General features: G+C 42.4%; 1 protein-coding gene across 1 annotated transcript; it reads right to left on the reverse strand.

The window, feature by feature from the left end:
- Positions 1–2,310: 2,310 nt before the first annotated feature.
- LOC306709192 (retinoic acid receptor alpha-A-like) lies at positions 2,311–19,820 on the reverse strand (the record flags this gene model as incomplete). The annotated part of the gene is made up of 9 exons (XM_079177255.1): positions 18,618–19,820; positions 8,843–8,997; positions 7,403–7,544; positions 6,322–6,482; positions 5,629–5,805; positions 5,343–5,547; positions 5,080–5,147; positions 3,298–3,388; positions 2,311–2,639 (listed from the first exon to the last, which is right to left on the reverse strand). Exons 1-9 carry the CDS (start codon positions 18,814–18,816, stop codon positions 2,311–2,313), a joined length of 1,527 nt encoding a protein of 508 aa, XP_079033381.1. The 5' UTR covers positions 18,817–19,820.
- Positions 19,821–20,634: the final 814 nt, after the last annotated feature.

A 20,634-nucleotide genomic window follows, 5' to 3' on the forward strand; every position in this document is an offset into this window, starting at 1 on the left:
TTTAAAGCGCTGCATTTCTGGACGCAAGTCTGTCTTTATTACATACATTGTTGTTGTGTTCATCTTTTCCTCACACCACAGCACGAATGCAGACACACACCTACGCCACTGATTGTACTGCTAATCACATCCCATTGTTTTCTTAGCTGATTTGGGGTTTACTATCATCTTTCTTTAAATAAATTACTTATTTTTTTGCAAAAGTACAAAATAATTAATAAAACATATATATATATACACATACATATATGTATGTACAGTATATATCTATGGATGACATGCAGTGGTTTCAGGTTTTCTTCATTTTCAGGCTTGTTTAGTGGAGTTGGAGCTAGTCGTGGTTAAACATTGTAGTGATACTTGATACCCAGAGAGGTTGAGAGGAGATGTTTCTAAAATCTGGCAATGATGCGGTTCTGAAGGCTCAAATTTGATCGTCCACTGCTCGATAAATGAACGATTTTAAACTTGTATCTCAAGTTGCGACTGTATTTCCTATGCAGGCAGCTGGAAATGATGTGCTGTATATCCCTGCTCATTTTGTAAAACTAAAGCAAATAGTGTTATGTAGAACATATTTCTTTAAGGAAAAAAACTAATAATTTGGCTTAAAATGAATAAGAAATCTAAACAAAACCAATCAAACACGTAACAAAACTACTTGGTGAGGTTTAGTAAAAAAACAAACAAACCTACGTTATGTTATTAAGAACAAAGATAAGTGAATGTTAACTTACGGTTTCACACTCGACACGAACAGTGGACTCCTGGGTGAAGGTTTGTTTGCCCTCACTTCCGCAGACTTTTATTAGAAATGTATTAGTGATACGTCGGAAAACAATATTATAATCCGCAACAATATACGTTTCCCTCGAGACGTAATTTTCAATGCAGTTTCGTTGTAGGAGAAGATTTTTTTGGAGTCTGCCTGTATACTACCTGTCTAACAAAAAATGGCAGACAGCTAATGTTAGCAACTAGCTGGTAAACATAGGTCAGTATGTAGAGTCAGATGTTTTCCACAGGAGCTAAAAAGGGGCGTGATTAGACATATATATTCATTAGATTAGATTAGCCACCAAAACCACCTCAAGTGAATGCTAATGTTGCTTTCTGTGTGCTGGATGTGTAAACAGGCAAATGTTTGCAACCCATATCCAAAGGATTGCTCATTTCTGCTGCTCGTGTGTGTAAATGTTCTGGCCATTTCAACCTGATAATGAGAGTATCAAAAAACCACATGGTATTTCACAGTGAACACAGTTATTCCTTTCTTCACGACAGAAGAAGAAAACCCACTTTTTATTGAACTCCCTGTGTTTTTCATACTTTCCAATGACTTTTTACTGCACTGTACATCAAAGAGGACAACACTGAAAACGGAGATTAGTACCCGACGAGAGTGGTGGAGTGATGGATGTTGTGGTGAGACAATCGCACTGTGTGAGCAGACTACGACAGTGTGGACTACGAAAAACCAAAAACACAGCGTGTACATGTGTAGGCAGCAGCTGTCGTCGCTGATCAGGAGATTTTCCATGTTACCTTAATTCACCTGTAATCCTGCTGAGCTCAGCAGCTCTGGCCCACGGCGGGGGGTTCGTTAACCGACGGGTAAACTCCTGAGATTGCCGTTAGTACTCCCACTATCACAGGTTGCCCGCCGCTGAGCATTCATTGCATTATTTTAAAATCTAAATGCCTGATGTTTCACAGTGAAGTCACTGGAGTTGCTCATCTGAAGACAAACTAAACACGTCTTTACTTACAGATGACGATGCCAAGTAACGCATTTGTCTCGAGCTGTAAAAAGTCTTTGATAAATGTTGATATTTCTAATTCCAGTGGAGGACAATTACGTCAAGGGTTACTATTATTCCCTGATGTGTCTGTGAGGGCATCAAAAGCTGAAGTTTGGGGTGGGGGGGTGAAGAGGATGAAGGAAGAACTCTTTACAGTTGTATTGGGGAAATACAGTATATACACATGTACATTTAGGAAAATAACTTCTTGTATAAGTCCGCCTCCCTCCGATAATTTCTTTCAGTCCTCTTTTTTTGTATATACAATATATAACACAGTGATTCTGCAAACTATACATGACTTTTCATGAGGGAGTGAATGCGTGATTTAAGAGGGAACCCTCATCATCAGTCCGTCTACATTTCAGTCTCTCGGCAATTCTTCCTTTAGGTTCACACGGTGGGCGTATAGTTAACCTTTTAGGCATTTGGAAATGCTGTCTTTTTTTCTGCATTTAATGTATAAAACCATGGTGTCTGAAAAGAAATCCGGTCCTCTCAGCAGAGTTTAACAGCTTTCATTCAACCTCAAGGGGAAGGGGGAAGAGGGGGAGCGGGGCGCGGGGCTCCGGCGTGGGGAGGAAACCGATTCAGGCGAAGGACTAGGATGGCGGCTTCCGGCCTCCGTTTCGTTCTCTTCTTTGCCTCCTCCGCAACCCTTTCCTCCTCCTCCTCCTCCTCCTCCTCCTCCTCCTCCTCCTCCTCCTCCTCCTCCTCCTCCTCCTCCTCCTCCTCCTTTCCCTCCCTCCAGTCCCTCAGAGTTCTCCAGCATTTCCTGGATGAGAGGAGGCATGGAGCCGGGTATTTCCATTTTCAGCGTGATCACTCGCTCCGCTCCTGTGGGAGAAAAGTTCAGGATGAGAGAACAAGTCGTCATGTGGGGAACCTGGTGTGGTGCAACGTATCCTCATACGACGGTTTATATGATGTCTTACGAAAAGCTCCTCCTCGTTTCTCCTTTTCCTAAGAAAGTCTGGCAACACGTGTCAATGTCCGCTCGTTAATGTATACTGTCTATTCAAAATAAACTTCTGTCTTCACAGGAAACTCAGTTAGGTTTAGGCAACAAAACTACTTAGGTTCCAGAAAAGATTGTAAAATACTTAGTTAGGTTTAGGAAACGATCGTGAAATACTACGTTGGGTTTAGGAAACGATTGTGAAATACTGAGTTAGGGGTTAGGAAACAATAGTTTTAGGCAGCAAAACTACTTAGTTCTGTTTGGGAAAAGATTGCTGTTTGGGTTACCATGGAAGTGGTGTTACTACATTACACAAGTTACGTGACAAATAAATAAATCAACGTTGATTTCTCGTTTCACACGTGAAACAAACAGCATCATTTCCCTCCCGGCTGAAAGGTTGCTGTTTGTTTGCTACCTAAAAGTTGCTGTTACGGAAATATGTCACAATGTAGGCAGCGGACTGTCTAACCACGTTACCAGTGCCTGTCGCTCCGCCCAAGTCATTTGTGTGTGTGTGTGTGTGTGTCTCACCCTTCACACTGATGCTCCTGAGGTCAGTAATCTTCATCAGTATCTTGGGGAACATGCAGGGTTTCTCGGGCCTCCTCCTCCTCACGTAGAGCTGTGCCGACACACGAAGGAAAAGTATTTGTTAGTATGTATGAATATAAATAAATATATATACTTGGTAAAGCAGCTATTTTATCATACCGTTAACCACTGATGCTTGAGTGTAAGAATTGAAACATTCATTTTCATCATTTGGACAACTTTCTACATTGTTTGGTGGATTAATATATTGTTGTTTTAGACTAATTGAAATATTTCTATTGATAATAAATGATGTGTGTTTTACTGGAGGATCAGACTTTTGACTGTTGCTGAATGTCTCACTCACAGTATTGTCATGCCTGCCACGACACTGCTGAATAAATACAGTGGAAAAACAAATACATATGTATCTGTTGTATTCTTATTTAATTCTGCTCCATATGGTGATAATGATCTTAAATCCTTAAATTCATCCTTTGAAAGGTTAAATCTGGTGATCTCTTTTAATGCCAACTAATCCAATGAAAAGAACAAAACCAACAATAAATTGTGTGTTAATCCAAACGCTGATCTGTTTCTTCTACGCCTTGGAGCTCCATGGCTGTCCAAACACCAATACAAACACATCAGTGAGCCACACTGTTGCCCCAGGTGACATTTGTGTTATTTTAATACTATGAACACACACACACACACACTGTAGTTTATTTAGACCCAATCACACATATACCCGCCTGTTGCGTTTGCTTTAAAACTACAGGGATCTGTATTACTAATCCCTGTTAAGCCCTGTACTATGAAACTAAAACAAAGATACACACCTAAAGTAAGAACAAACAGGCCACAGACTGGTTGGGAAAGTCAGAACGTGTAGAGTGTCTTTTGACAATAAGGAACTTCTTTTTTTCTAACAGATATCATTTTTCAGACAGACTTTTTTTTAACATTGTCACAAACATCCTGAGTCAGTGTAAATATTTTTTTTATTGTCATCTAGAGTAATTATTTTCATAAAAACACAGCTCAAGTTATTAGTAAATGATAAGTAATTGTATTTTTATTTAAAACTAGCTTTAATAAATATATTATAAGCTGCTTAGAGCCAGCGTTAGGAAGTTAAACAGTTTATAGTTCCCTCTCTAGTATCTTTTATTTATTGCCTCATCCTTTAAACAACTGGATTTATTAAAGTTTCTCGCCCAAAAACTACATTTTACAAGATTACATTTGAACACATCATGATACAGTTCTACTTTTTCTTACGCCCAATACGAATATTTAGTGAATCGAGTTTGAGCGCATCTCAATGCAAGTCAATGCAAGTCAACGCGACCTCCGTTAGCAGTGCTCCGTTATAAGCCGGACTGTGTTAGGGAGAGACTTTGTGCTGTCAGCAGACGAGCCGTTCACTGTGATTACTGTGAGCAGCCTGATGGGAATGAATAACAATATAATAAGTGTAATAATATATATTATAAGAAGTATAATACCTATGTATAAACGGTATAATAAGTTAGCTGTTCCAGATGTTTTAAGGCTGTTCCTCCACGGCCTATTTTGGACTTGGCAGTTGTAGCGAATTGTGAAGAACTTTTCACACTGATGACGTGTGTGTGTGTGTGTGTGTGTGTGTGTGTGTGTGTGTCTGTGTAACTGTGGAGACTGAAAACCAAACAATGCGGCTGATTGGTCGTTGCGTCTCTAATAATAATAATAATAATAATAATAATAATAATAATAATAATGAGTATGGTTTCAAACCTTCAATGCTTCAAGCATCGGCTCCTGAAGAACATCCACCTTGTCTGACTCTTCCAGATCCTGACGGTCTGCACACACACACACACACATACAAAGAACATGAATATGTACAGATATCATCTCTATTAGACAAAATAATTCCTGTCCTTACACGTTTATTTTCCCACCACAGCACTAAACACCAAAGCAACTCTGCATTCCCTCACGATTTTCTATCATTCCTTATTTTATTTCATATTCCTCAGAAACACCAGGTGCAGTACCTCCACAGAGCAGGCAGATGGCGCTAAGCAACCCCGTCTCTGCGTCGTCCATCTCCAGCGGCAGCAGCTGGTTGGCGAAAGAGAACACCAGGTCGGTGAGAGGTCCGAACCCGGCGTTGTGCATCTGTGTGCGGTTCAGGGTCAGACCGTCGGAGAAGGTCATGGTGTCCTTGTCTGGGGTGTAGCGGGTGCAGATCCTCAGAATCTGAAACATGAGATAAATTCCCGCTGTAGCTGTACATTTCTCTTCGCTTCGGTATCGTTCTGTGTGACAAAGAGAACTCACCAGTATGTCGAGGCAGGCGGATTTGAGCAGGGTGATCTGGTCGGCGATGGTTAGCGTGGTGAAACCGGGGAGCTGCTTGGCGAACTCCACCGTCTTGATGATGCACTTGGTGGACAACTCGCTGAACTTGTCCCAGAGGCTGACATCCAGAGCGACACGGTGCTCCGAGCTGTTGCTCTGCAGGTTCAGGGTCAGGTAGGGGATAGAAGGCAGAGAGACACAAACAGTAAGAAAACCAGCATTATAGGTTTTGTAGTGAGAGTTATTAAAGTTACTACGAGGAACTTTCATTTTGTGTTGATTTTCCACGGTCCCTGCTGATTAAAGCGGTAGTGTCTCTGAGCACCAGAGTCCCTTTCTAAACCTCTCATTTTATTGCAGCAGGCGTGTGACAGCGAAGCCAGATCTGAGTCTGTCGGCGGTGGGCTGGTCTATGGAATCTGAGCTGAGGACGTTTCTGGTGAACACGCATGATTTCGTCAGATTTTGCGTGGAATCTGCCCAGGTGGCACCGATAACAAGCATTGTGGATAACTATGTAGAAATAGTCAATCTCCTCGCTGATGGTCTAGTTTACTCAGTAAATCAGTATTACATTGAGACTGTTTCATAACCAGTTAAAAGTTCCTCACAGTAACTTTAAGACGATCTTTCTGCATTTCTTTATTAAAGTAAGCGTGTTGCTGTGTGTACCGTGGTGTACTTTCCCAGCTGACCCAGGGAGGGAAAGGTGTCCTGGTGGGCCCGGCGGACTCCTTCAATCATCTGCTCCGTGTCTGCCGACAGGACGTAGATCTCCGTCTCTCCCTGCCGCTTCTCCTCCTTCTTCTTCTTCATCCTGTCGTTTCGCACCACTGGACGGTGGGAGTGGAGAAAGATCGAAGATTTAGCTCGGAAGTTAAAGCAGAAAATGCACTAAATGGAAACAAATAGAGTGACGCGGCTCTTTGGAAGCTCTTCTGTCGTGTTTATTTATGCTTCTCACCAGCCTTTAGCTTCTTGTAAATCCTAGGCAGTGAGGGTCGAATGAAAAGAGATTACTTTATGAGAAAAGAAGAATTTTTGGAGCTTGGAGCGATTTAATATATTGTGCATCAATTGCCCATTCTTTTTTGTAATCCTGCAAGTGTATGGAATAATAATACACAAAGTATACATAGAAGCCTGACAGTACATCTCTGGATTACTCCTTTAAGATTCAAAAACACAGATGATGTATAGTGATGCAAGACGCTGGTTGTTATGAGTTACTGCTGGTGGTTTTGTGGGGCATTTATCAGCTGACAAAGGCCTCCAGAGGGAGACAAATATCAAGGTTTAAACACTGTGCTGCCTGCTTGAAGTCACTTAGTGCACTCGGTTCTGCTTTATTAGTGCATGACAACAAAAATTAAAGGGACAGTTCATCCCTGAAATCCTAAATATATTATCTCCTGCCTGTAGTGCTATTTATCGATCGACCTTGTTTTGGTGCGAGTTGCAGAGTTTTGGAGGCATAGAGGCGTAGAGATGTGTTAAATAATCATGACCCGGATACTCCAGGTAATCCACAGACCTTGTTGCGCATGGCTGTTGAGCTTTTCAAATGTTTTTTTTTTTTTTTTTTATTTTGCATTGAGCCATATAATCCCATTATATTGGAAAGCTCTACGGCCAGAGATACCTCACAGAAAAGCAATCTAGATTGATAAATAGCACTACAGGTGAAAAATGTGTATTTTTGATTTGGCAAAAAAAATAAAATATGGCACCGCATCCACATCACTGTACTCACACTCCTTGGACATGCCGACTTCGAGGCATTTCTGCAGCCGACAGGACTGACACCGGTTCCTCGTCACCTTGTTTATGACACACACTTTGTCTCGGTGACACGTGTACACCATGTTCTTCTGGATGCTCCTCCGAAAGAAACCCTGACATGGAGAGAAGAATAAAACAATGGAGGCAATGACCGGCAGGGGAAGGACAGAACATTTGGAGGTGCAATAAAAACAGGAGCGACCTTGGCGTCAGAACCAAAACTGTCACTTTTCATGATCACTGCTGCAAACACATTTTAATATTGCCGGGCAGCTGGTAAGCAGGTCAGTGCGTGTTATAAAAGGACATGACCACAAGCGCACAAAAGCCCACACAGATATCAAAGCAGATACTAATTGCATCCACAGATTATTTGTGTAAGTGTGCGTGTGGGATTAGATGAGGCAAAGAGGCTTACAGATCCCAAGGGAGGCGCAAAGGTCACAACCTCTCCGCTTACACATTATGCAAATACTCAGTAGTCTCACGTAACTATTTTTCATTCAGCTTTTTCTAGGTGCGGCCGACACGTGTTTCACAACTAGCACGGCGCACGTTGTGGCAACGTCTACAAATGGTGTGGGGGGGGGGGCAGCGAGTCGGCCTTGTGTAGCTCTCGCGATGAATAACAGGAAGTGATGCCGTCCGCTTTATTTCCGGAGTGAAAAAATGGCGAACTGACAACGAAACCGCCAACGGGTAAAATGTACACGTGGTGGCTGTTTTCTAATCGCACGCCACTTTGTTTCAGTAAAACATTCCCGCAGTCTGTGACTTTTTCCTAAAAGTGTGTCACGAAGCAATGTAGTCACCCTCATCGTAACATTTGTCAAGATGAAGTCCGGTTTAAAATATACCTACGGACAGGCTAACACTGCCCCATCAGGTGTCCCCAAAAAATATGTACAGTAGTCAATGGCAAAAAGACAAATATTTTGTTGCTCCAGTTTGACATGTGCCTTGAATTGTCTGGCAAAATGAACCCAAAAGATGGCAGATGAAGCTAACGCTAACTAGCTGAAAGTAGGTCAGGTTACACTGGAGTGTAAACCTAACGTTATGGAGGTTTTGGAATATTTCATGACGTCAGTCAGAGACGGTCTAAAAAGAATCCTTTATTTCTTCACAACAGAAACTTGAGCGATATCTGATCAAATTCATATTAGTCACATACTTCCTGTTTTTCTCAGTGCATGGCTGCATGTCTTTATTATAGTAAAGGAGCATTTTACAAGAAGGCGAAGGATAAGTTTTGAATTTTGAATAAAATGAAATACTTTTGTCCAATCAATAATTGATTAATCAAAGCAAGTCAGATGTCAAAATAGTTGTTAGCCGTTACCCAGAGTGAGTGTTGCAGTGTGTGTTGTGTCAGTGTAAGTTTAGCCCACTCATGTGTTTGGCTGCTTACCTTGCAACCCTCGCAGGCACTGACTCCATAGTGGTATCCTGAGGACTTGTCCTGGCAAACAAAGCAGGGCTTGTAGATGCGGGGCGGAGGTGGAGGCGAGGCCGGGCTGGGGACGAGGAGGTCCTCTCCCGAACTCGTGCTCTCAGTCTCTATGGCTGCGGGAGGAGACGGGGGGGAGGGAAACATTGTGTTCAGACATCAACATCTCTCTGGTTTGTATTAGATTGGGAATATTTAAATATTGCATTTATTTATTGGAAGTGAATATTAAAAGGGATACTTTGACATTTTGGGGGACAGGTTAACTTGCCTTTCTTGCTGAGAGTTAGTTTTCATGTCTGTATGGTATATAGCAAGCTACAATGATGTAATGAATAGTTTAAAACTCCTCGTCTCTGGTATTGTCTCAGTCCAAAATCCAAACGTCAAACTTTAGATAAAATAGAGAATGTAATCGTTTCCAAAATTCACAACATGTTTTTATCTGGTAAATATTCTGCTTCAATCCATATTCATTGGCATTTTTACTGTTTGCATTTATAGAATACTTAACACAAAACTATATTTTCCCCATTTTGTTAGGGTGATGACGTCATCAAATATGACAACATATGCCTAGTGCCTGCTGTGTCTCTGTCTCACAAAAATGTGACAAAATCAAATGAGCTGTTGAACAGAAATGGAAACATTGATGTACACAGAAGGTGGCATAATGAGCTCCGAAGCATGTACATGTTTGATTTCTATGTTCAGTTTGTCTGTAACCTTCGTAATGACAACCTTCTTTGGAAGTTATCATATTTGTTTTAAATGTTGCAAGCAGAGTGAAAAATAAAAAAAGTACTTGTATTGTATACAATTCTTAGGACCACCCAAAATATGTACTGCAATCCACAATGTCTTCATGCAGACATTACAAATGGCACCACAAATTCAAAAAGTAATAACCCTCGATCCAGCGCCCTTTTGGGGGTGTGAAACGTCCCCAGAACGTTATTAGACCCTGGTCCTGGTGGTGGAAACACAATGAGTTCTTCAAAATGTTCCCCGTCCCTGGGGAAAGATCTCAGAGAGGCCTGAAGCACTGCTGTCTATGTTTGCATCTGATACACAGCTGGATGAGTCAAACGTATGCAAGACAAGACTTTTTAAAGAATGCTTCATCTTTGTTGAAATCATTTATGTTGCGCTTCACTTTTGCTTTTTTTAAATCATTACTGTATTGAATATGTTGTTTGTACTCAATACCATGTTGTATCATCAAACTCTAATCCAATCCCAACTCTAATCTCTTAATCACGTACTGCTTCTGTGAGGTGGGACTCAAGGTTCCGGCCGAGTGGGTCTGGTGAGGGAATGTGTTGCCATTGACACAGTCAAATTAACTACAGCGGTGGGATTAAACCTTTTTAAATGAAATTATTTGTGTTCGGTAAATCCTACTGCTACTCATGTCAGGTCAAGACAAGGTCATGGCGGTCATTTTCAATTAACTTTTCAATTTCAGTTTAGTTTTGACTCTTTGATTTCATTTTAGCTCAGTTTTAGTCACTTTGCTCATGTAAAGTTAACTTCAGCTTTTCAGAAAGGTTTAGTTTGAATGTTTTCAGTAGTTTCAGTTTGTTTCAGGGCGGCTGTGTCTCAGTGGGTTGTTCTTTTTTCTGTTTGCCCGTGCCTTTTATTAAATCCCTTTTTGCACTGCACAATTTACACTTAATCTATTTTAGCTTGTTTATATATTTTTTTGAATTGTATTCACCTGAATGTGTTTCTTTTGCACTCTGTCTTTTCGGGTTTTATGTGAAGCGCTTTGAGTTGCCTTGTTGCTGAAATGGACTAAATAAATAAACTGGCCTTGCCTTTAATCACGAGGTTAACAGTTCAATCCCTGGCTCCTCTTGTCCGCATGTCAAAGTGTCCTTTAGTGAGATCAATGAACCCAACGTTGCTCCCTAACCCACTGAGAATGGGTTTATGTTTATGACGATTGTAATGAAGTTTATATTGTTGAGTTTTAATACATTTTCACTGCTTATTTTATTATTTTTCCTTTTGGTTTCAGTTTTTAATTCACAATAGTAACCCTGGTTCAAGTGGGCTGCACACCAGCAGCTGTGTGGTGAGTAAACCATAACATCCCGCTGCTAATTCTGTGTGCGGGCTCATCTGGTCAAAGTGTTTGTTATCTTTGTTAAGAGACAAGGCAAAGACGGACCGCGACCCATTTTAAGGTGACCCTTCAGATTAAGATACCACAACTCCCACACACACACACACACACACACACACACACACACACACACACACACACACACACACACACACACACACACACACACACACACACACACACACACACACACACACACACACACACACCTCCCCTCCCCCTGCTTTAGTAGCCATACCAGACATTCCACTATGGAGGAGATTCAAATCCCCTCCACTGGCCTGCTCTGTTTACATAGAGCAGAGAGAGAGACTCACAGAGAAATAAAGACAGGCGACCCTCCTCCTCCTCCTCCTCCTCCTCCTCCTCCTCCTCCTCCATCTCCATACAATCCCTCCATCTTCCCCTCTCTCCTCTATTTGTCTTGGCTCTCCTCTCACTGACATGCTAGCCAACAGTTCCCCCGTCAGCGCTGTCTGACCTCCTTTAAACTTCTCTCTGCTCTTTGCCTCCTATTTCCAAGCATCCCTCACTCTTGTTTTCATCTGTGCGCTTTTTAAAATCTCTTCCTATTGCCTCTCGCTCCCGCGTTGTGCGTGCGGGACGTAGTCGCCAGCTTATTCAAACAGCATGTACAGCTTTTAGCCGTAGGTTTTGGTTCAGAGAAAGACTTTTTTCTTGTGTTTTGATATGAGGGATGAGGTATTTTAAAGAGTGGGTTTGTATGAGATACAGTAGATGGCGGTCGGTACACCCCCAGTATGGAGAAACAGACAGGAGTACCAATGTACTGCTGGTGACAGCTAAAATAAATGTGTACGCTACATTTAGAACATGTTCACCGCTTTATCTTTGCCTTCAGACTGTCCTTTTCTGACGGGGAACTGTAATGAAAGTGAGTATGCTCTCCTCTTCTCTTACTGTGAAATATTCTAATTATAGCGTACACTTAAAACTGATGTAGATTTTTAGGTGTGTTTATAGGATTGTCCCCCCCCCAGCAGTACATTGCTTTGCTCCTGTGCTGGTACTCCTGTCTCTTATCTAATGTAGGCGATACACTGACTGTGGATAACTACCTCATACAACCCCCGCTTCAGAACAACCAGACTGTCCCTTTAACGGAGAGGAATATTGGTGACTCGTCTTTGTGACTCACTCAAAATCGAAGCTTTAATAAATGAATTAATGTCATCGGTGAATAAACTCCAGAATCTTTGTGTGTCGTATGTCATCACTAGTTACCCCGATGTAGGTAGGGTAGATCTTGATTCTGAGGCAAAATGTTTAAACGATGACTTGAATAGATATGTCTTTTGGTTTGTCCCTGTGGTGGCCCGTGTCGCTGGGCGTTATCAGTCTTGAATCAGTGGCCGCCTCCTCCACTTCTGTTATCACGACCTGGATCTCCTCTCTACGCCTCCCCAATGTGAAAGGCAAGGTCAGATGTTTGTCATTGTGCGACGCAGGAATGCAAAACAAAATGCAGTTGAAACCGAATGCTGCGCACGATCACGGGGACACCTGCAACTGCCTTACATTTGTCAAGGGAAAGTCAAGACGAGTGACTGTCAATTTTAACAACAGATTGTTTTGAGACATTAACACTAAGCTTGGGGTTTACTCTGGCCCGGGGCTACAAATAAAGCACTGTTAAAACCTTTTCAAAGACTGGGCCGTCCCTGCTCCGGGGCGGAGCTGCCGATCTGTGTCCTCAGGTCAGATCACAACGTTACATGTTAGCCAGCGCTGGGGTAAGCCGTTTTTCCAAATCTGATGTGAACTAGTGTTTAATGGTCTCCCCGGGCGGTCCTGGCTTTGCAACAGCGGACAGTTCCTGAATAGAGAGCATGCTCTCTCAGCTTAGAGGCGGCCTCGGATCACGACACTGGCTTCTGCCTCTCGGACAGTTAACAAGGTGTTCTCAAACATATTATTGTAGATGCTGTTAAGTCTCACTGACATCTGTTATCACTGCTAATTACTTTCTTCCAACTAACTTAATAAGTGCATGGACTTTAATTAAAGTTTGATGAGCGTGGCTATTATTTAGGCCATCATTTATTAACTACAGTGCCTTGCAAAAGTATTGACCCCCCTTGGCGTTTTTCCTATTTTGTTGCCTTACACCTTGGAATTAAAATTGATTTTTATTTGGATTTCATGTAATGGACATACACAAAATAGTCCAAATTGGTGAAGTGAAATGAAAAAAATAACTTGTTTCAAAAACTTCTAAAAAATAAATAACAGAAAAGTGGTGCGTGCATATGTATTCACCAATCTAAGTGTCACATGATCTCAGTATATATATACACCTGTTCTGAAAGGCCCCAGAGTCTACAACACCACTAAGCAAGGGGCACCACCAAGCAAGCGGCACCATGAAGACCAAGGAGCTCTCCAAACAGGTCAGGGACAAAGTTGTGGAGAAGTACAGATCAGGGTTGGGTTATAAAAAAATATCCAAAACTTTGAACATCCCACGGAGCACCATTAAAGCCATTATTAAAAAATGGAAATAATATGGCACCACAACAAACCTGGCAAGAGAGGGCCGCCCACCAAAACTCACGGACCAGGCAAGGAGGGCATTAATCAGAGAGGCAACAAAGAGACCAAAGATAACCCTGAAGGAGCTGCAAAGCTCCACAGCGGAGATTGGAGTTTCTGTCCATAGGACCACTTTAAGCCGTACACTCCACAGACACAGAGCTGGGCTTTACGGAAGAGTGGCCAGAAAAAAGCCATTGCTTAAAGAAAAAAATAAGCAAACACGTTAGGTGTTCGCCAAAAGGCATGTGGGAGACTCCCCAAACATATGGAAGAAGGTACTCTGGTCAGATGAGACTAAAATTTAGCTTTTTGGCCATCAAGGAAAACGCTATGTCTGGCGCAAACCCAACACCTCTCATCACCCCGAGAACACCATCCCCACAGTGAAGCATGGTGGTGGCAGCATCATGCTGTGGGGATGTTTTTCATCGGCAGGGACTGGGAAACTTGTCAGGATTGAAGGAATGATGGATGGCGCTAAATACAGGGAAATTCTTGAGGGAAACCTGTTTCAGTCTTCCAGAGATTTGAGACTGGGACGGAGGTTCACCTTCCAGCAGGACAATGACCCTAAGCATACTGCTAAAGCAACACTTGAGTGGTTTAAGGGGAAACATTTAAATGTCCTGGAATGGCCTAGTCAAAGCCCAGACCTCAATCCAATTGAGAATCTGTGGTATGACTTAAAGATTGCTGTACACCAGCGGAACCCATCCAACTTGAAAGAGCTGGAGCAGTTTTGCCTTGAAGAATGGGCCAAATTCCCAGTGGCTAGATGTGCCAAGCTTATAGATACATACCCCAAGAGACTTGCAGCTGTAATTGCTGCAAAAGGTGGCTCTACAAAGTATTGACTTTGGGGGGGTGAATAGTTATGCATGCTCAAGCTTTCTGTTTTTTTGTCTTATTTCTTGTTTGTTTCACAATAAAACATATTTTGCATCTTCAAAGTGGTAGGCATGTTGTGTAAATCAAATGATACAAACCCCGAAAAAATCAATTTTAATTCCAGGTTGTAAGGCAACAAAAAAAGAAAAACGCCAAGGGGGGGGTCAATACTTTTGCAAGGCACTGTAAAGGATTAATCTGCCATTGAATCTTATATCTATTTCTATTATTTAAGTCACGATACAACATCGTCACGATACTTCAGTAACGATAAGATATTATCACAATACTTCAGTCACGATATAATATTATCACAATACTTCAGTCACGATATAATATTATCACAATACTTTAAAATACTTGAGTATTGATACAAGAGTACTTCCTTGTTTTATGAATACGATACATTGCGATATATTTATTAGCTTTTTTCCAACTGTAAATTGTGCACTTTGTCAGCATCTTTTTTATCTAATGAGACAACGTTGTCACTCGCTCACTTCAGTCCATTTCTAATAGGCCTTCAGCCGATGAACTATAATATTTATTATCACCGTCAACTATTTCCTTTTACTTTAAGTCATCTATAGTGGTGATTTGCATAAAACCACAATTCAAATGATGAAAGATTGAATAAAAAAATCTTTGCATCAGTAATTTTGATTAGGTATTATAAACTGTTTAGAGCTATTGTTGGGAAGTTAAACAGGTCATACTTCCCTCTCTAATATCTATTTATGTTGCTGTGGAAACATCTTCAGACAACTGGATTTATTCAACTTTCTCACCAAAACTATTTTTGTTACATTACTCCTACACTATCTAGCTTCTTCAGTCCTTATGGTTATGAAACAGTGACTTGCATAATCGCTGTTAAGGCCAAATCACTTAATCCCAACATCCATTATTGCAATAGTTTATATAATAAAAGATTGATAATGACTCTACTTCTCTATTGAAATATTACCTCAGTAAACATTGTAAACATGAGTTTATGGTCTCAATCTCTAGTTTCAAGTCTTCTTCAATACAGCATGATGTTCATTTAGTACATTATGGTCCATTTAGAGTCAAACAGACCATAAAGCCGGGTATGCTTTTAGGGCGTGGCTACCTTGTGATTGACAGGTCGCTACCAGAGCGGTGTCAACCGTCTCACTTACGTTCACTGGTTGCAAAAAACTAAGATGGCGACCGCCAAAATGCCGAACTCGAAGCTTCAAAAACCGCAGTCCACAAACCAACGGGTGACGTCACAACGATTACGTCTACTAGTCTATGGACATAACACACTAAATACAGCCTGGACAAACAACCCACCATATTTCCATTTTATTCCTGTTGTTTTCTATTCAATTCCCACAAATTATAAATAGATTCCTGTTAATTACCATGGAAAGTTTCAACCTTGGATATTCCCCATAATTGTGCGACCATATGCAAGTCACACTACAGGAAAATGCACACCCAAACAACAATGGCAGCCCGTGCAGTGCTGTTGTACTGATGCTGTGTTGAAGTTTTAGGAATTCTACACGGTGCCAATATAGCAGCCATAGTTGTTTCTCTTTCTTCTTTATCCCATCTCTAATAAATATAATAGGAGTTGTGAAGATGTGACATGAGAGAAGAAATTCCTTCATAGTCAAATAGAGACGAGGACGTGCCATGCCAGAGGACTCTGACTAGAGCAAATGAATTAATAAGCAGCTTTCCACTGCTGCTCTTTTAGCAGTCATCTGACGATCCCACACACACACACAACATAAAGACACCTAGACGCAAACGCTGACACACAACCGTCCCTCCTCCTCCCGTTTTCACGCACTCACACTCAGGTCAAACTTGGTCAGTATACCCTCACATTCCCAGACAAACTGCGAGTGTGAGTGTGTGAGTGTGAGTGAGAGTGTGTGTCTCCAGCAGACAGAAAAGAGAGGTCATTCAGTGCGGAGAAGTGATGACTGGGCAGCTGACACAGGAAAGAAAGAGGCAGATAGAAGGAGAAATAAAGAGAGGGAGAGATGTAGGTCACTTCCCAATTGTCGGTGACTCATTGCACTGGATCACACCCAAACTCACACACACACACGCACACAGTGAACCACTATCCCCCAGGCCATTGCTTACATGTCACCGGAGCAGGCGCTGAATGTGTGTGCGTGCCCGCGTCTATGTATGGCCTTTGACCTTTGAACCTGTATGGTGCACTCTTCATTCCAGTCACGCACAAAGACCCCCCCCCCCCCCCCCCCACACACACACACACACACACACACACACACACACAAACACACTGGGGGCAATCCTCCTCGTCTTTACAGCTTGAATTTACGAGCACTCCCCTCTCTCGCTTCTACACGTCTCTCTTTCCTTCTTCTTTTCCCACCGGCTGACCAGAGTCCACTTTTTATGACTTCAACTCTGTTGCGCAAGGGCCATGTCCTGCAGTGACATCACCACGTCCTCACCCTTGGGTTACTGTCTCACACCGGGGCCGACTGTCTCCAGCATGTAACACTGGTGGTGGGGCTGGCACTGTCAACTTGCAGCAAGGTGGTCCTGTGTGTGTGTATGTGTTATTCTTTTGATACACGGGCAACCCGGTCCAGGGTGCACCATGCCTCTCGGCCAACGCATGCTGGGATTGGCACTTGACCCCCTTCCGTTCATGCCTTTCACAATAAAAGCTCTAGACATTTACAAGGCCTAACTGTTTACCAGAGGGAACTCAAATTCACTAATTTTGCTACAATTGCTTCCAGTAGTTTAGGCTATACAACAATTTCGCCCAGACAGGCCGCCTCACGCTGCTCTTGGTCAATAGGATCTTACACGAATCTACCTTTCATTGAGATGGTGCTGCAACTGTCGCAAATTTGCATTGCTGCCGGTATGAATAGTTTTGACGTGAAATATGAAAGGCAAGTGTGTACAATGACCGACTTTCCAACCCAGGAACAATGAGATAAATTGTCTCATAGACTAACAAGGCGAAACTAAAATTGATACTCTCACAACAATTCGGACGGTGCCATTATTAACTCATAATGTGCAAAGTTGTTTTATTTATCAAAAGTCATACAATAATGTTCATAAATAACATTTTCTTTTTAATTTTGATTAGTAATATTTATCTTGTGATAAAGTATGCCCTCTAATTCCAGGTTAATTAAATTAGTTTACATAAGACCTGTAATACTACATGCTTCTAGGGTTGTAACTAACTGCCATATTAATTATTGATTACTCCATTTATTGTTTCTCAATGAGTTCCTTCATTGTTTTGGTCATGAAACACAATGACCAATCAAAATTAGCCAAAGCCCAAGATTCAAGATTGAATTTTGCCCGGCCGACAGTCCCAAACCCAAAGACAACCAGTTCCCTATTACACAGGACAAAGAAACAAACTAAAAAACAGTCGCAGATTAATTCTCCGTCAATCTACCAATTTAAGAATCGACTAAACCTTTCAGCTACGAACCCCTTTATGCATTTTAAGCCTGCGTAGTCGCTGTAAACACTCAGAGGTTCATTCTCTGCTGCCGAGAAGCACTGAGCTTGAGGTCAGGAGGGGTTAAGGCTAGATTTGGTAAATGAGTGCCTGGCCAGCTGCTTGACCTACCGAGGTCACTCGAGTTGCTCCACTGAAAACATAAACCAAACCCTTGAGTGGTATAACGCACAGCACCAGACATACAGCTACATTAATGACCTGAGAGGAGATGGGACATCACATTTTTTCCATGTAGAAATATCCATTTGATGTAAACATGTAGCTAGTCTGGAACCAGCTCCTGAATGCTGTGAACCACTAACGATCAAGAGTATATAAGGAAACATGCAGAGCAGCAGGCTGGTGAAGTCAAAGTGAATGACACTACTTACTACAGTATAGTAGGGTGTGTTTATTCCCCATCTAACATTAACGTTAATAGTGGAGCGAAAAGAGGCTGTGGGGCACCTGGAAGTAGAAAGAAAGGGGGCTGGCATGTGTCCCAATTGGAACCAGTGAGCCCATGCCAATACATTTCAAAGCACAAGCACCACCACCCTCTTGTTATTTTTTCAACAAATTAATTTATCCACACTGACTAATTGCGGTGTACCCTGCAGTCACTTTGTGTTAAGAGTCCCAAAATGATGTTTTGCACTCACAGTGGCTGGATCCGCTCCAGTGTCTGCCGCTCATCAGGGACACTCCGAATGGACGCTGGAGCCCTCCCACACCGGACAGCAGTCCCTTCTCCGGCCCGAGCCCCGGGGGTCGGTGGTAGTAGTCCATGCTCAGAAAAGAGCCGGGATTGGGGCTGCTCGGGCTGGGGCTAAAACCCACAACATCCACGCTTTCGTACATCCCCCGATAGGCGGGAGTCGCCCTTTGATCTCGTTGTACCAAATAGGGGGGAGAGAAAGAAAGAAAGAAAAAAGATCAAAGCGTCCCGGACAGCGAAGAGAGAAAGAGGAAGGGGAGGGGGGAGAGTTCACATCTTCATAACGGACTGATGGGAGGAGTAGGAGGAGGGGGAGGAGAGAAAAAGAGATGGCCGGTCCCGGTGACCTCTCAGCCCTCGGGAGGAGCACAGGCGGTTTACTGCCAAACGTTGCCGTCCGTTATGTCGTATTAGCACGACCGGAAGTTTAGATAACGGCTGCTGTCTTCTTTATCGTCTTTTTTTCTTCTTACAGCGCAAATGCTACAAGTGCCACTAACTTAAGAGTTGTGCTAGTTAGAGCGGCAGCCCTCGTTACTTTGTAGCAACAAAGATTTCAAAAGGCACACGACACACGGTAACATTAGGCTACTGTGTGCTCAAGAGTTTACAATGACCTCAACGTCCACAGCCCGTGTCTCTACGGTCGTACACTGTCGCACCCGCTAGCAGTTTGTGCGCTGTTTTCTTTTTTTAGTAGCAAGAATGATATTATGTAATTCTCGTGTGCTTGCTAATCCTTGTAGCCAGCCGGGCGAACCGTCTATTTAGTGGACAGACTACTCCTTCATGTCACAACCAGTACTGTCTGTCCTTAACAATCCGTGCACGTTGTAAATGAACGTAGCTTTCCCCGTAAAGTACACAAAAAAAGGTTCCTCGCGCTGCTCCGTTCGCTCCGGTTCACAGGGTCCGAGCGTTCACGGGAGACAAACACAGCCCATAATCACGATAATGCTAAATACGCCTTGTCGTATTCGACTCTGAACTTGCCGCTTTACGTCCGAGTAGCGGAGTATCCGAAGGTGAAATTCACGACGGTGAGGAAGGGTCGAGGAGGTGCGCGAGGCAGTTTGGGAATGTCGGTTGCTTGTTGTTGAGGTCCAGCAGCAGCACGGCCAATAGTGTCCTGTGGTACCCTCTGGTCTGTACCCGACGGTCTCGGTCTCTCTCTCTCTCTCTCTCTCTCTCTCTCTCTCTCTCTCTCTCTCTCTCTCTCTCTCTCTCTCTCTCTCTCTCTCTCTCTCTCTCTCTCTCTCTCTCTCGATGAGTGACACCAGCTGCGCACGAGCTCCACCTATCTGCCCTGCGCGTGCCTCTAAAATGCTTTCTGCCTACTTTCAAAATGTGGCTATTTCTGACTGCTGTGCACAACTAAGAGAACTACTACTATTTGTAGGTCTACTACTAGTAGTGATTTTGTTTTATTATCACACATATTATTATTTATTATTGTATGTATCTGACATACAGCAGTGGGTTTTAACTAAATGCATTTACTCAAGTCCTGTACTACAGTTTGTAGGTACTTGTACTTGAGTATTTGCATTTTATGGTACTTTGCACTCCTACTGCACTACATGTCAGATGGAAATATTGCACTTTTTACTCCATTAAAATATTTAACTATAGTCATTATTTTACAAGCTTATACTGTACATACAAAACTATATCACTAATATTGCTACTGAACATAGACTGTTAATGCAGCTCCCTGATAAAAGAAAAATGTTTCTGCTGGTACCTGTTCAGAAAAAAAAAGAAAACATATTTATAAATGTTAACTTGCTGTTGCTCGGAAGGTGCCTGTTATAATGTTATGATCGTGGCTCTGGACTCTGAGGGTGACTTGTTTTTGTAGAACGAACTATAATAGCTTTGGTTTTATATTTGATTGGATTACATTAATGTTTAAGTTGAGATTTACAAGAAATATTTTAACTGTTACTGTGTAAAGGGAA

This window comes from Pholis gunnellus, assembly GCF_910591455.1.
Source record: "Pholis gunnellus genome assembly, chromosome: 17".
Lineage (NCBI taxonomy): Eukaryota > Metazoa > Chordata > Actinopteri > Perciformes > Pholidae > Pholis > Pholis gunnellus.